The sequence below is a fragment of the Hyperolius riggenbachi genome, chromosome 12, assembly GCF_040937935.1.
Source record: "Hyperolius riggenbachi isolate aHypRig1 chromosome 12, aHypRig1.pri, whole genome shotgun sequence".
Lineage (NCBI taxonomy): Eukaryota > Metazoa > Chordata > Amphibia > Anura > Hyperoliidae > Hyperolius > Hyperolius riggenbachi.
Genome location: NC_090657.1, coordinates 241,121,752 through 241,135,740, shown reverse-complemented (window position 1 = coordinate 241,135,740; position 13,989 = coordinate 241,121,752). Strand labels below are relative to the sequence as shown.

At 45.2% G+C, this 13,989-nt stretch overlaps 1 protein-coding gene across 2 annotated transcripts in view; it reads left to right on the top strand.

Annotated features, from left to right (window-relative positions):
• Window positions 1–13,989, top strand: part of HEXD (hexosaminidase D) — a 70,914-nt gene that overhangs the window by 1,063 nt on the left and 55,862 nt on the right. The window contains exons 1-3 of one of the 2 annotated variants that reach the window (XM_068263591.1): window positions 32–90; window positions 8,193–8,310; window positions 12,915–13,024. In XM_068263591.1, the coding sequence (XP_068119692.1) occupies window positions 38–90; window positions 8,193–8,310; window positions 12,915–13,024 (281 nt within the window). In that variant the 5' untranslated portion in view covers window positions 32–37. Of the gene's footprint in view, window positions 1–31; window positions 91–8,192; window positions 8,311–12,914; window positions 13,025–13,989 lie in introns of those variants that run through there. The other variant, XM_068263592.1, reaches the window with a different exon arrangement.

Here is a 13,989-nt window from a genome sequence, read left to right as displayed (position 1 = left end):
TTCCCGTAGCCCTGCTCTTCCATTCAGCACGGGAGATATGCAGGAGCAATATCTCCAGGGGAGCTGCGCGCCAGAGGAGACTTCTGTCAGGTGAGTAAATTATTTTTCTTTTGCAGGTGTTATGCTGCTCACATAGCGTTATTTACTGCTAAAATGTTGCCCACATTGCGTTTATTTTCTGGTGAAATGCGGCCCACTGCGTTTATTTGCTGGTGAAATGTTGCACACATTGCATTTATTTACTGCTAAAATGTTGTCCTTAGGTACATCATGGCGGAAACACTGCTTTCTTATGCCTCGCTGTTACATCATTACGTTAGCTTCGCCCACACAATGTCATGGCCATGCTGCAAACCCCCCCCCCCCCCCAGCCTTTTTGGGGGGCGTCCTAGGTTGAACCCAGAAAAATCTGGTCACTCTACCTTAAGGTGTAGGGGATGTAAGGGACAATATGGGGGACTGGGATATACAGTCCATAGGGGGGTATTGGGGGGGAATACAGTCCATGTGGTATCATGTTCCTCTCAGTTGGTGGCAGGCTGTGACATATCGGGCAGCTATTTGCACGGTTGTTTCCTCCTCCCCCAGTAGGATGTAGAGTTTCCTCTCCTCATCTGTAGAGGTAAAATCCTGGATGTGGGCGGAGAGTCTCTGGAAGTGGGCGGTCCTCACAGGTGCGTATTTGCTGCAGTGTAGCAGGAAGTGGGCCTCATCCTCCAGGACCTCCTGGTCACATTGTCTGCACAGTCTCTCCTCCCGGGGCTTCCATGTCTGTCTGTGCCATCCTGTCTCTACCTCCAGGTTGTGGGCGCTCAGACGGTACAGGCTCAAGGCCTGTCTGTCTTTGTGGTGGTGTAGCCTCTCCAGATATGGACCATTGTGTACTCCCTCTGTAGTGATTGGTAGACAGTGAGTTTCTGGGAGTTCTTTATGTCACTTCTCCATTCCTCTAGGTATGGGTCCTTTCAGCTTTCTATAGTCCCTCTTTTTTGGGCTTTTGTCAGCCTGTGTTGGTGGCCTTGGCTGGGCTGGCTACTGATGCTTTGCTTGAGAGCGCGTGGTATTGCCTCGCCCCCCTGGCTCAGTGAGGCTTTATGGTGGTAAGTGCTGGGGCTGCTGCTCTGTATATGTGCCCAGTATGAGAGTGCCCTCTGCTGGATAGTCAGCCATAGTGGTATGGCCTCGCCCCCCTGGCTCAGTGAGGCTTTATGGTGGTAAGTGCTGGGGCTGCTGCTCTGTATATGTGCCCAGTATGAGAGCGCCCTCTGCTGGATAGTCAACCATAGTGGGAATCTACCTAGCTCTGCCCGGCAAGCTGAGTTAGAGGTGCTGCGATGGACTTGGAGAAGATACTTGCAGAACTCTAGATGGAAGATTTCTGTTGGGCTGGAGTCCCATTTTGATAGGTCAGGGTAGGTGACCGGGCCCCATACCTCACTGCTATAGAGCAGGATTGGGGTGATGATGCTGTTGAATATCTTTGCCCAGACTCTCACTGGTGGTTTTAGATGGTAAAGCTGTTTTCTGATGGCATAAAATGTTCTGCAGGCTTTGTCTTTCAGGGCCTGTACTGCTGGTTTAAAGCTTCCTGATTGGTTGATCTCCAGCCCCAGGTAGGTGTAGCTGTTAGTGGACACCAGTAGGGAGCCATTTAATATAAATGAGGAGGTGGGGGTTTTATTTCCATTCTTCCTCTGGAACACCATCACTTTTGTCTTCTTTGGGTTGATGGGCAGTGCCCATGTGGTGCAGAAACTCTCCAGTACTGACAGGCTGTCCTGTAGTCCTTTCTCTGTTGGAGAGAGCAGCACAAGGTCATCTGCATACAGCAGGAACTTCACCTCACGGTCATGCAGGAGGAGGCCTGGAGCTGGGGAGGATTCCAGGGCTACAGCCAGTTGGTTAATGTATATGTTAAAGAGTGTTGGGCTCAGACTGCAGCCCTGCCTGACTCCTCGACCCTGCTTGAAGAACGCACTTCTCTTCCCATCTACTTTCACACTGCATTGGTTCCAAGTATATGAACTCTTGATGACATCATAGGTTTTTCCTCCTATTCCGCTCTCTAGGAGTTTTAGGAAAAGGCCTGGGTGCCACACTGAGTCAAACGCCTTCTTAAAATCCACAAAGCAAGCGTGTATTTTTCCACGTGAGTTGTGGACATGGGTCTTGATGAGGCTGTGCAGTGTGTAGATGTGGTCGGTGGTGCGGTATATTTGCCACGTGAGCTGTGGACATGGGTCTTGATGAGGCTGTGCAGTGTGTAGATGTGGTCGGTGGTGTGGTGTATTTGCCACGTGAGCTGTGGACATGGGTCTTGATGAGGCTGTGCAGTGTGTAGATGTGGTCGGTGGTGTGGTGTATTTGCCACGTGAGCTGTGGACATGGGTCTTGATGAGGCTGTGCAGTGTGTAGATGTGGTCGGTTGTGCGGTGGTTTGGCATGAACCCAGCTTGGCTTTTGCTGAGTACGTCCTGCTGTGTGAGGAAGGAGAGGATCCTCTTATTGATGATGCTGATAAACAGTTTCCCCAGTGTGCTGCTGACACAGATTCCTCTGTAGTTTGCTGGATCATATCTGTCTCCATTCTTGTAGATGGGTGTTATGAGGCCTTCACTCCAGGCCTGAGGAAAGGAGCCCGCCCTCAGGATAAGGTTGAATAGTCTTGCGAGTGCCTCATGTATTTCCTGGGGGCTGTATTTGATCATCTCTGGCAGGATGCCATCGGTACCGCTAGCCTTCTTACATTTTATCAGCTTTGTTGTTTCTCTTATTTCCTGCACCGTGATTGGTGTATCCAGAGGGTTCTGAAAGTCCTTGATTGTCTCCTCCATGTCCTTCAGTTTTGCGGCTATTTGTTTCTGCTCCAGGGTTTGGGCATTTTCTGGGATGTCTTTGTAGAGGTCCCTGAAGTAGTGGAGCCAGATGTGGCCATTTTGGATATGAAGAGAGCTTTTTTTAGGCTTTGCACCGATATGGTTCCAGGTCTCCCAGAATGAGTTGTCTTGGAGGGAGTCCTCCAGCTGTTGGAGTTTGTGGGAGATATGGCTCTGTTTTTTCCGCCTGAGGGTGTCTTTGTATTGTCTCTGTAGGTGGTCATGGGCTTCCCTTAGGTCCTGGTTGTTGGGGTCTCTGTTTTTTTGGTTAGAGGCTGCCCTTAGCGAATTACGTAGAGCCTTGCATTCACTGTCAAACCATTTTTGGGACTGTTTATTTGTGGATCTCTTGAAGTTGGTCTGCTTGAGGCCTGCTAGTACTGCCATGGTATGTAGGATGTTACTGAAGTCCTTCACTGCATGGCTGACACCTTGTTGGTTTAGTTCATATGGGTGGTTATAAAAGTTTGTCAGCAGTTCTTGGATTTTGGCAGTTTTGGTCATGTTGGTGTATTCGGTGGCAGACTGTTTGGGCCATTTGAGGGGTGGTGGCAGCTTGTAGAGACCGGTCTGGTGAGGCTGCTGTGTGGTTGGTTTATCAGTGGATTTCAGGTACAGCAGGATTTGGCTGTGGTCTGACAGGTGTGTTTCAGGGGTGACTATGAGGGCATTGATGTTTATGGGATCTGTGTCTGTGACAGCATAATCTACCACACTGCTGCCTACGTGTGAGTTCATAGTGAATCTCCCAAGAGAGTCACCCCTGGTTCGCCCATTCATTATGTATAGGCCGAGGCTCCGGCACAGGTTCAGCAGGGCTTTCCCACTTTTGTTTACTGTCTTGTCATAGCTGTTTCTTGCTGTCTGCATTGGTTCCTGGTAGCAGCTCTCTCCTCCAAGTATGTATGTGTTTCCCTCAGAGGTCAGATAGTCCTTCTCTGTGCCTGTTCTGGCATTAAGGTCTCCATAGATGAGTACTCTGCCCTGAGACTGGAAGTGGCTGGCTTCTCTTTGTAGGACCTCATAAATATCAGGTTTGTAGTAAGGGGACTCTGTTGGGGGGATATATGCTGCACACAGGTACATGTCAGACTGAGAGGTGAGGATGGAGCTGTTTATTTTGATCCAGATGTGGCTGTCTCCTCGTTTGATAGCTTTAATGTGCTCTGTAAGCTCTTCCTTGTACCAGATTAGTATGCCTCCTGAACGACGACCCTGTTTAACGTTCTTGTTTTTCTGTGAAGATACAGAGAATTCCCTGTATCCCATGGGTGCAAGAGATTCATCCTCTGCCCGGGTCCATGTCTCCAGGAGGATTTGAATATCAATGTTTTCAAGTCTCTTTTTAAAGTCTGGATCATTTGTTTTGGATCCAAAAGCTGAGGCATTCAGCCCTTGAATGTTCCAGCTACTGATAATGAGTGATGTCATTTTGGGTCTTTATACCTTGTAATGAGCAGGGATTGTCATAGGACTCAATATTACCGGGGTGTCGCATCAGTATACTATATAAAGTGCTACACAAAGTCCTGATTTCCGCCGTGTTTCTGCCCTCCCTTGTTCCGTGTTGCCATTGTGTGTCAGGCGGTTTCCTCCACATTTGCTGTGTTTGTGGACGCTCTCTTTGGTAACGCTTTATTGGAGTTTGCCATCTGTGTGTTGGATTAGGTCTTTCTTGGGGTCTCTGAGGTCTAGTAAGTACCATGTCCTTAAAGAGAACCAGAGATGAAGCACCCTCATGTATTTTACCTTATAAATCAGTGGGAACATGACAGTAAACACCTAATCTGCTCTTTGTTTCATTGTTCTCTGTTTAATTTGCCTGTTATCACCTCTAAGATAAGAATCCCGACTGAGCAGTCGGTCTAGCTTTGCTACAGAATGATTATAGCTGAGACTGTGTTCTTTGCTGTCTTCAAGTCCAAGCCTGCCCCCTGCTGGCTTTGCTCAGGAATCATTATAGCTGAGTCATTATAGCAAAGCCAGAATCAATGCACAGTCCGGGATTCTTATCACAGCTGATAACAGACACTTTTAGCAGTGAGGATGGAACAGAGAGCATGGTAAATGTTTTCTCTAATGTTCCCACTGATTTCTATGGTAAAATACATGAGGGTGCTTCCTCTCTGGTTCACTTTAAACTCCTTTGCAAGGGGGCTGACTCCTTGTTTGCTAAGGTGCTTGTTGTACAGATGGCGGTGAGCTGAGATTGTAGGGTGCTGTGCCAGTTGTATGCCTGGTGAGGATCTGAGACTGGAGGCCAGCTCTGTGTTCATTTGTTGGATTGTCTGGTGAGGGATGTCTTTTCTTGGGAGCAGGGAAGAGAGGATAATCTTTGTATTAGGGAATTTCAGCTGTGTCCTTTCAGCAATTTGTGACAATGTGTCTGTGATGGTTTCTTGGTCTATGGTGTTTGATGTCATTGGTGCCGGTGTGCAGGATGAGATGTTTTGGGTCAGTGAAATGAGGCTCATTAATGACCTGTGTTACTTGTTCAATGGTTGAGCAGGTGATTTTAATGACATTCTTCCCTGGGAAGAGTCTCTTTGGGTCCAGTTATGTCCCATTAGAGTCTATAATCAGCACAATGTCAGGACTGCGAGGTTTCACTTTCACTAGCCAAGCGGTTTTCCCCCTGCAAGCGTCTTAAAAAACACTTCAGAACAGCTCTGGTTTGCACCAGCCCATATTTTGGCAGTTGAACGGAGCACCTGCCATTCAGTAAGTGCTTTTAAAAAATAAAACCCCCCTGTTGGAAGATGGGCTAGTCCAAAATCTGTTGGTTCTGTCAGATTTCTACTACTCACTGTAAGTGACAGCAACATAGGAGAAAAGTAATTTATGGCTCTGTCAATAATGTACTTCCTATTTGTGTTTTTACATTTTAAGATTTTCGCAACAGTTACTCTTTAAAGACGAACCATAACGACATACTGTACAGTAAAATACAGAAAATTATTCGAGATACCCATTCTTATGTTAGTAATCTCGGACCCAGTATTATATCTATATATTGCTGCATATTGGTATGTAGTCTTGTCCTTCCCACTGAGGCTTAGCCTAGGCTGTTTAGCTTTGTGGAATTCTCTCTGTCATTCTCTCACTCCCACTCCTCTATCCCCAAACATTCTAGGAGAGCTGGGATCTTTTCTACTGCTTTTAGAACTCTCAGTAAACTAATTGTATTAATGATGTTATTTTAAAGGACTCTTGATCTGAGGCAAAGCTATGCTCATGCTGGCTTCACATACCTCTATGCATTGTCCATTTCTCTTCAGCTGCATTACAATTTTTAATCCAGTCTTAAGTATATTTCTAAATATGTTTAGAAGGACACTTTATTGGAATTGTGGGGTGTAAGCAGATTTCAGAAGCTTCTGGATAGTCCAGAGGCTTTCCACTACAGATGTATCTTATTTTTCTTCTTCTTCCCCTTGGCTGTCAACCTCTTGAACTCCCTCCACACAATCCCCCCTACCAGGTCCCAATCAGGTCACACAATCCCCCCTACCTACTATCATTAGGCTACTGATCTCTATATTGTGCCAAACCCATTTCAGGGCAGGACCCAGTCATGCTTGGCGAAATTCATGAATTCTTATTTTGATTAATTTAAGGCGGTACTTTAACCCAATATCAGCTTCAATCGAGTTATCTCGTTTAAGATGCACTGCTTCATGCTAGGAATACAGCATGAGATTTTTTGGCAGATAGATGGTTCGATAGATAATGTCCGAAAGGTCCGATCTGATTTTCCATCGTTTTTCTGATCGATTTTCTCATAGAAGTGAATGGAAATCGATTGGAAAATTGATTGGACAGTCAATCTGCTGAAAAATCTCGTTGTGTATTCCCAACATTAGACTTCAGTCTGCAGAACTGGTAGTGCTGTGAATACTTTTCTCTCTCTCTGCAGAGAAGAGGATACAGAAACTGAAAGCAGAAGTCCTTTGTTATTGTCTCACACTGCCCCCTAGTGACAAGTGGCCATCAATACCCATTGAGGCAGGGAAGACAATTGGCAGAAACGCTATGCACAATATGCAAATCAGGCTGGGATCACACTAGGCAGTGCATTTTATGCGTTTTCTGTGGGTTTTTGCGGGGGGTTTTTCCCCACCTATATTTTTTTATTTTTTTTTTCATTTTGTGTGCGTTTTAATGCGTTTGCAGTTCGCATATATAATCTCATATGTGTTTTGCATGCTTTTTTTTTTTTTTTTTTATGCGTTTTATGCAAATCACTAGGAAGTCAACAGGAAGCGGAAATACATTATCAATTTTTTTTTAAGCATACAAATGCACTAAAATGCAATTTCTCTGCGTCACCATTGACTTTCATTATGTGCGTTTTTTAAAAAAATATGCAGCAAGACCAGCGTTTTTAAAAACGCACATTGTAGAACGCAAGCATATGCATTTTTTTAATGTGGCCTATCGACTTGCATAATGTGCGTTTTCCGCAACGCTAGCGTTTCTGCCAAGTGTGTTCCCTGCCTCAATGGGCTGCATGATAAAAAGGCATATACTGTACTTGCATTCTGCAATATGCATTTTTAAAAACGCTGGTTTTGTTGCATATTTGTCAAAAACGCACATAATGAAAGTCAATGGTGTCGCAGTGGTATTGCGTTTTAGTGCGATTTGTATGCATTTTGCACGCGTTTTTATATTTTTTTTTTAAGTTTGATGTATTTCCGCTTACTGTTGACTTCCTAGTGATTTGCATAAAACCGCACATGCGATTTATATATGCGAACCGCAGACGTATTAAAATGCAAGAAATACGCATTTTGTGGGCAAAACGCATGTAAAACGCACACACAGATAGGCAACAAAACGCTACGTTTCCCCCGCTCCCTAGTGTGTTCCTAGCATTATAGCAGTACTAATTAGAAGCAGGAAAATGTAACAAATGAGAAATAAAACAAATGTGCTAAAATCAGTGGTGCTGGAGCGCTTGCAAGTGTCTAAATAAATTGGCTGCTAAAGGGTGAAATAAAGGATTGAGTTCCTGCAAGTCATGGCGTTGTGTGCAATGTATACTTTCATGCAGCGTTACATCTTGTTCTGGACACGGGGTTGTATAGACAGAAGTGTTTGTGGAGTAAAAGGTCCCGTTAGACACACAGTAAGTGCTTTATACTCCCAGATGTAAAGCTATAATTCTAGTTTTAGAATATACACAAATGACAGCGCCGCAGGTCTCATCTCAGTCATAATGAGCGCTGAGTTATTACATGACTTGGGAGCAGTGCCACATTATAATTATACGTTGCTTCACTGACTGTTTATGTTATTTTTATCTACTTGCAGGCAGCAAAAAATGGCTGAAGCTGGGATGGCGGCCCCAGAAGAGAGAGTGGCTTTTAATCTAATCTTGGTTCACCTGGATCTGAAAGGAGCTCCGCCAAAACTATCCTATCTCGCTGAGGTAACCATGGCGATCAGTAAATGTAATCAATAAGTGCCTTTTAGCATCCTCAGTGCTGGGGGAGGGGGGGGGGGGGGTCAGCTCAAGAACTATGCATGACATTTCTGCTGTGTAGAAGCCCAACGCCAAGAACAAGTTACCCCCGACATCCAATAATGGCTGGTTAGGGCAGCAGCCTGCTCGCACCACGATCGCGCACATGGCAATATCCGCGGCTCCGCAGCTGTGCGCTTGGTGTCTGACGCAGCCCATAGATGCAGATTCCTGAGATTATTTTTCACAGGGGCATCTTGTGTCCATCCAAGTCCCCCATACCTCACTACGGGCTGATTCACTAAGCTGCGTTGCTACAGCAGTGCAGCTTAAAGAGACCCTGAAGCGGAAAAAAAAATGATATAATGAATTGGTTGTGTACTATGAATAATTACTAGAAGATTAGCAGCAAAGAAAATGTTCTCATATTTTTATTTTCAGGTATATAGTGTTTTTTCTAACATTGCATCATTCTATAATATGTGCAGATTACACAACACTCAGCATTCAAAATGATTCTTTCAGAGCAGTCTGTGAAGTAATGACCTCTCCTCTAGCAGAGGAAAAGAAAACAGTTGAGATAATAAAAGTCAGAAGACAGCCCTCTCCACGACTTTCAAAGTCGTAGAGCTTAATGGCTTTATTGCATAGAGATAACAACTGGAGTTTCTTAACTCTTCCTGTACTGGAAACAATTACACTGATGTATCTGATCTTAATGTTTTATTTCTTAGCTGTACTACACATACAAATAATATCATAATTTTTTTTTCGCTTCAGTGTCTCTTTAAAGAGAACCAGAGATGAAGCACCCACATGTATTTTACCTTATAAATCAGTAGGAACATGACAGTAAACACCTAATCTGATCTTTGTTTCATTCTTCTCTGTTTAATCTGACTGTTATCACCTCTGATAAGAATTCCCGACTGAGCACTCAGTCTAGCTTTGCTACGGAAAGATTATAGCGGAGTCTGTCTTCTCTGGTGTCTTTTCAAGCCCAAGCCTGCCCCCTTGTGGTTCTGCTATAATGACTCAGCTATAATTATTCCCTGCAAAGCCAGACTGAATGCTCAGTCCGGGATTCTTATCACAGCTGATATCAGACACTTTTAGCAGTGAGGATGAAACAGAGAGCATGGTAAGTGTTTTCTCTAATGTTCTTACTGATATATATGATAAAATACATGAGGGTGCTTCGTCTCTGGTTCCCTTTAATGAGCGCAGAGAGTGTTATAATTCCCTGCGCAGGCTATGCAGCCATAGCGTGCGCAGTGAAATTGCGCTGAGATAATGTAAAGGATGCTTCGTTACACTTAAGCGCTCCACTGAACTGCCCAGCGGGGGCCGGTAGCTACAAAGTACGAGACTCCTTCACTTTGATTGGTCCTATAGGCTGCCTGTCACTTGACATCACAGCGTAATTCCACTGCGCATGCTGTGGCTGCATAGCGTGTGCAGGGAATTGTAACACTATCTGCTCTCCTAGCAGTGCAGCTTAGTGAATCAAACCCGACATTTATTAACCACCATCCTAGCGACCAGGCTATATTGTACAATTCAGGCCACTGCAGCTTTAAGGTCCCCCCCAGCCAATCACAGCGATCGGCTGTCATAGGCATCAACCTATGAGAGCTGGTCGCTCTTGTGCCTCCCCAGCGGGACAGCCGAGTGACACAGTTGTCCTCAGTACAGCGCTGCCTTAGATCGCAACTCTGTACAATGTAAGTAGACGGTGGTTCCATTTAACGGTCTCCTAGCGGCAATCACATCGGCACACGCAATCTCCGCCCCAGGACTTAACGCCAATTGGCATAACGCGGTCCTGGGGGAGCCGCCTATCGTCTCTGTAATCACTCCTAGAAAAAATGGAGGTTCAGATAAAGTAAAATTTTCAGACAGGAAGAGGCGGGCTTGTTCCCACCTATCACCTTCCTGTTACCTCCTCTTCTCTGCCCCATTCACTCCTGAGATGTTCCTAATGTGTGTATTTATACTTACCTGGGGGCTCCTCCGGCAGCACGCACACTCATTGTCACCCTCCCATACCCGGATCGTCCTGCGCTGCCACAGAACACACCTGGGAACAGGAGCGCGGCAGGGGCGTGCATGCACCCAGGCCCTACATGCGCAGAAGTGCACAACTGGCCGCGACAAGAACAGAGGATAGTGAGGGAGCCCACGCACCTCATGGGGCTGGAGGAAACCCCAAGTAAGTATAAATACACACATTAAAGGACAACTGAAGTGAGAAGGCTATGGAGGCTGCCATATTTAGTTCCGTTTAAACAATACCTGTTGCCTGGCAGCCCTGCTGGTCTCTTTGGCTGCAGCAGTGTCTGAACCACACCAGAAACAAGCATGCAGCTAGTCTTGTCAGATCTGACAATGTCAGAAACACCTGATCTGCTGCATGCTTGTTCAGGGGCTATGGCTGAAAGTATTAGAGGCAGTGGATCAGCAGGGCTGCCAGGCAACTGGCATTGCTTAAAAGGAAATAAATATGGCAGCCTCCATATACCTCTCGCTTCAGTTGTCATTAAATCACGTCTCCGCTTTCCTTAAACCCTTTAGCAGCCAATTTATTTAGAGTTTTGCGAGTTCTACAGGCTAATTTGTACTGCTGTAATGTGTATTTATGGACAGTTGCCACTAGGGGGCAGTGTGAGACAATAACAGAGGACTTCTGCTTTCAGTTTCTATATTTTCTGCTGGTAGAGAGAGATCCAAGCATTCCAAGAATTTACAGCACAACCAGTTCTGCCGACTGCCAAAAGCAGTACACTTATCTCAAATGTGATAACTCTATTGAAGCTGCCAATGGGTTAAAGGACGGTGATAGGTGGGAACCTCAAAACAAGCCTGTGTCTTCCTGTCTGACAATCTGATTTCAGCCAAAAGTAACATTATTGCAAGGGGTGATTACTGGGACACAATAGACACTACATAGAGGTATGGGGGTCCAGCATGAACTCTGCCTGAATTACGTGGGCAGATACAAAATTAGGGAGTCAGTAAGGGAACATATGTAAAAAAATATATAAATAAAAAACAAAAAAAATAGGCGTATAGTTTTGGCTTCACCATAATTTAGGTGTCTTTTGGCTTCACCCTGTGCCCAAGTTTGCCTGTGCCATTTTTGAATGTATGCCTGTGCTTACTTTAGCTAGCTTTGCCTTGGGTTAGGTATCCTTTAGTGCTGTTCATCTTCATGGGCAGGGACGTGGCTTGCACCGGGCTGTTCGGCTGGAGGGGGCAGAGCATCAATGTCCCGGCTTTGGGGGGGTGGAGTCAAGCATGAACAAGAGGTGGGCCTGCCAGAGGCAGGGGACCAACACAAAAAAATAGTCCAGGCAAGCAAGTGCGGGCCGCTAGTTGGACAGCACTGCTCTAAAGAGAAACCGTAGCAGAGAATCATCCCAATCAGTAGCTGATACCCCCTTTCCCGTGAGAAATCTTTTCCTTTTCTCAAACAGATCATCAGGGGGCGCTGTATGGCTGATATTGTGGTGAAACTCCTCCCACTGTGCGAGGTCAGGACCATGGTTCTGACATCACACTGTGGGAGCCTTGTTGCATTGTGGGAAATAACAGCTGTTTAAAAATCGATTTGTAGAAGCAATTAAAAAGTGACTTTGCAGCGATTCTGCAATCCCGCAATCGCTCCAAAAATGCTGCGGGACCCGCAATTGTGATTTGGGGAAATCCTAATCGTTTCTGTGGAAGAGAAATATGTTGTTTTATAATTCAAACCTCACTGGTCCTTTCTATCCTGGTTCATTTTCCTTCATAATAACATTTGTAGATAAGAAATACGGTATATCAATTTAAAGACAAAACGTGACCAAGAATTGAACTTTATCCCAATCAGTAGCTGATACCCCCTTTTACATGAGAAATCTATTCCTTTTCACAAACGCATCATCAGGGGGCTCTGTATGGCTGATATTGTGGTGAAACCCCTCACACAGTGTGATGTCATGACCAGGGTACTGACATCACACTGTGGGAGCCTTGTTGCATTGTGGGAAAGAACAGCTGTTTCCAACTGCCAAAAAAGCAAGCAGCATCTCCTTCCAGTGACATCACCTGCCAGCAGTAAAAATGTCATCATGTGATAAATATCAAAATGTACATCAGGGAGAGGAAATTTTTTTTTAATTATTGTAAAAATGAAGCACTTTTTTAATACATTATTTTCACTGGAGTTCCTCTTTAAAGTAACTGTTGTTTTCCATGAGCTCTGTTCTGAAAGTCATCTGTTTTGTGGAACTGATGGAAACAGATTTGATATGTTGCCCTGTAACTGTCTCTATATTGTGTATTCTGTATCATACAGCACACAGAACGTGTTGGCACTATAGAAATCCAAAATAATAATGCTGTACGAGATGTAGTCACAAAGAGCAATAATAGCTGAAAGTTTATGGCAGGTGGAACGTAGGTTGTATTATGTTGGTGGATGGTTGGAAGTCTGTATGGAATTCTCCTATATGCACGTTGCTCTGCTTTCATGTACAAGGAACAAGATTTGGTGTTTCCCCGATAATGGGTCCTCTTTCTCCTCCCAGGTCTTCCCTCTGCTTTCCAGACTTGGAGCAAACGGCCTGCTGATAGAGTATGAGGACACCTTCCCGTACTATGGAGAGCTCCTCCCACTGCGGGCGCCCCATGCATACAGGTACAGCAGGGGGACACAAGGATGCCTCCACTTTGTTATCCGCCATTCTGCATATCTGCCGGCCAGCTATTGGCCTTTGTCCTTGTGCTCCGGAAGTGCAGAAGCGCGATTTTGTATCTCTAAAACAGGAAGTGACCGCAAGCAAGCGTCACTTCCTGTCTCGATCCCGGCCAGAAGGGGATTACCTTCTTCTCCAAAGCCTTGTGGGACAGCTCCCGGCCGCCCCACAACACTGACGCCAATATACAGTCTGAAGCCAGCTGGAAGATCTCATTAGGAGGCTTCAGGCGCCTTTCACACAGTGGTGATTTTATTGCATTGTTTTTTTACCACAGGGTAACGCTAAAGCAATGAAAGTCAATGGGGCATTTCATAGCTACTGCGATGAGATTTGCCAGAAGTACCGATTTGACATGAGACGACGAGCGCATTATCGACGACGTGCACCAACCAGAGGTCACATAAGTCTATGGCGCCACAGATATTTTAAACTGTTTCACGTTCGTGCAAGCGTGGAAATGTATTTTGTCAATACACTTCTGTGCACTTCGCATTTCATGCATTCCGTGTGACCAGGCTGAAATCTGATAATATGTTGATATTGGACACAGCTGATTTGATTCTCAGATTGATGCATGAGTTTCCTCTCTCCTCCAGCCTGACACCAGTTTGGGTGGAATGACTATGGATAGTCTAGAGGCTCATACACACATTAGACCATAGTCTTTGGAAAATGAAAGATCACAGACCAATTTTACCCCCTTCTATGTAGTATGAGAGCCATACTGTACACAGTCTATTCTATGGAGCTGAACTCCCCATCAGACAGAAATCTTTGCAAGATGCTGCACACAGATGCTGTACACATTCAAAAGATCATTATCTGCAAAAGATCTGTTCCTGCAAAAGATCTGTTCCTGCAAAATGCATTCATAGTCTATGAGATCTGCAGATCATCATACACA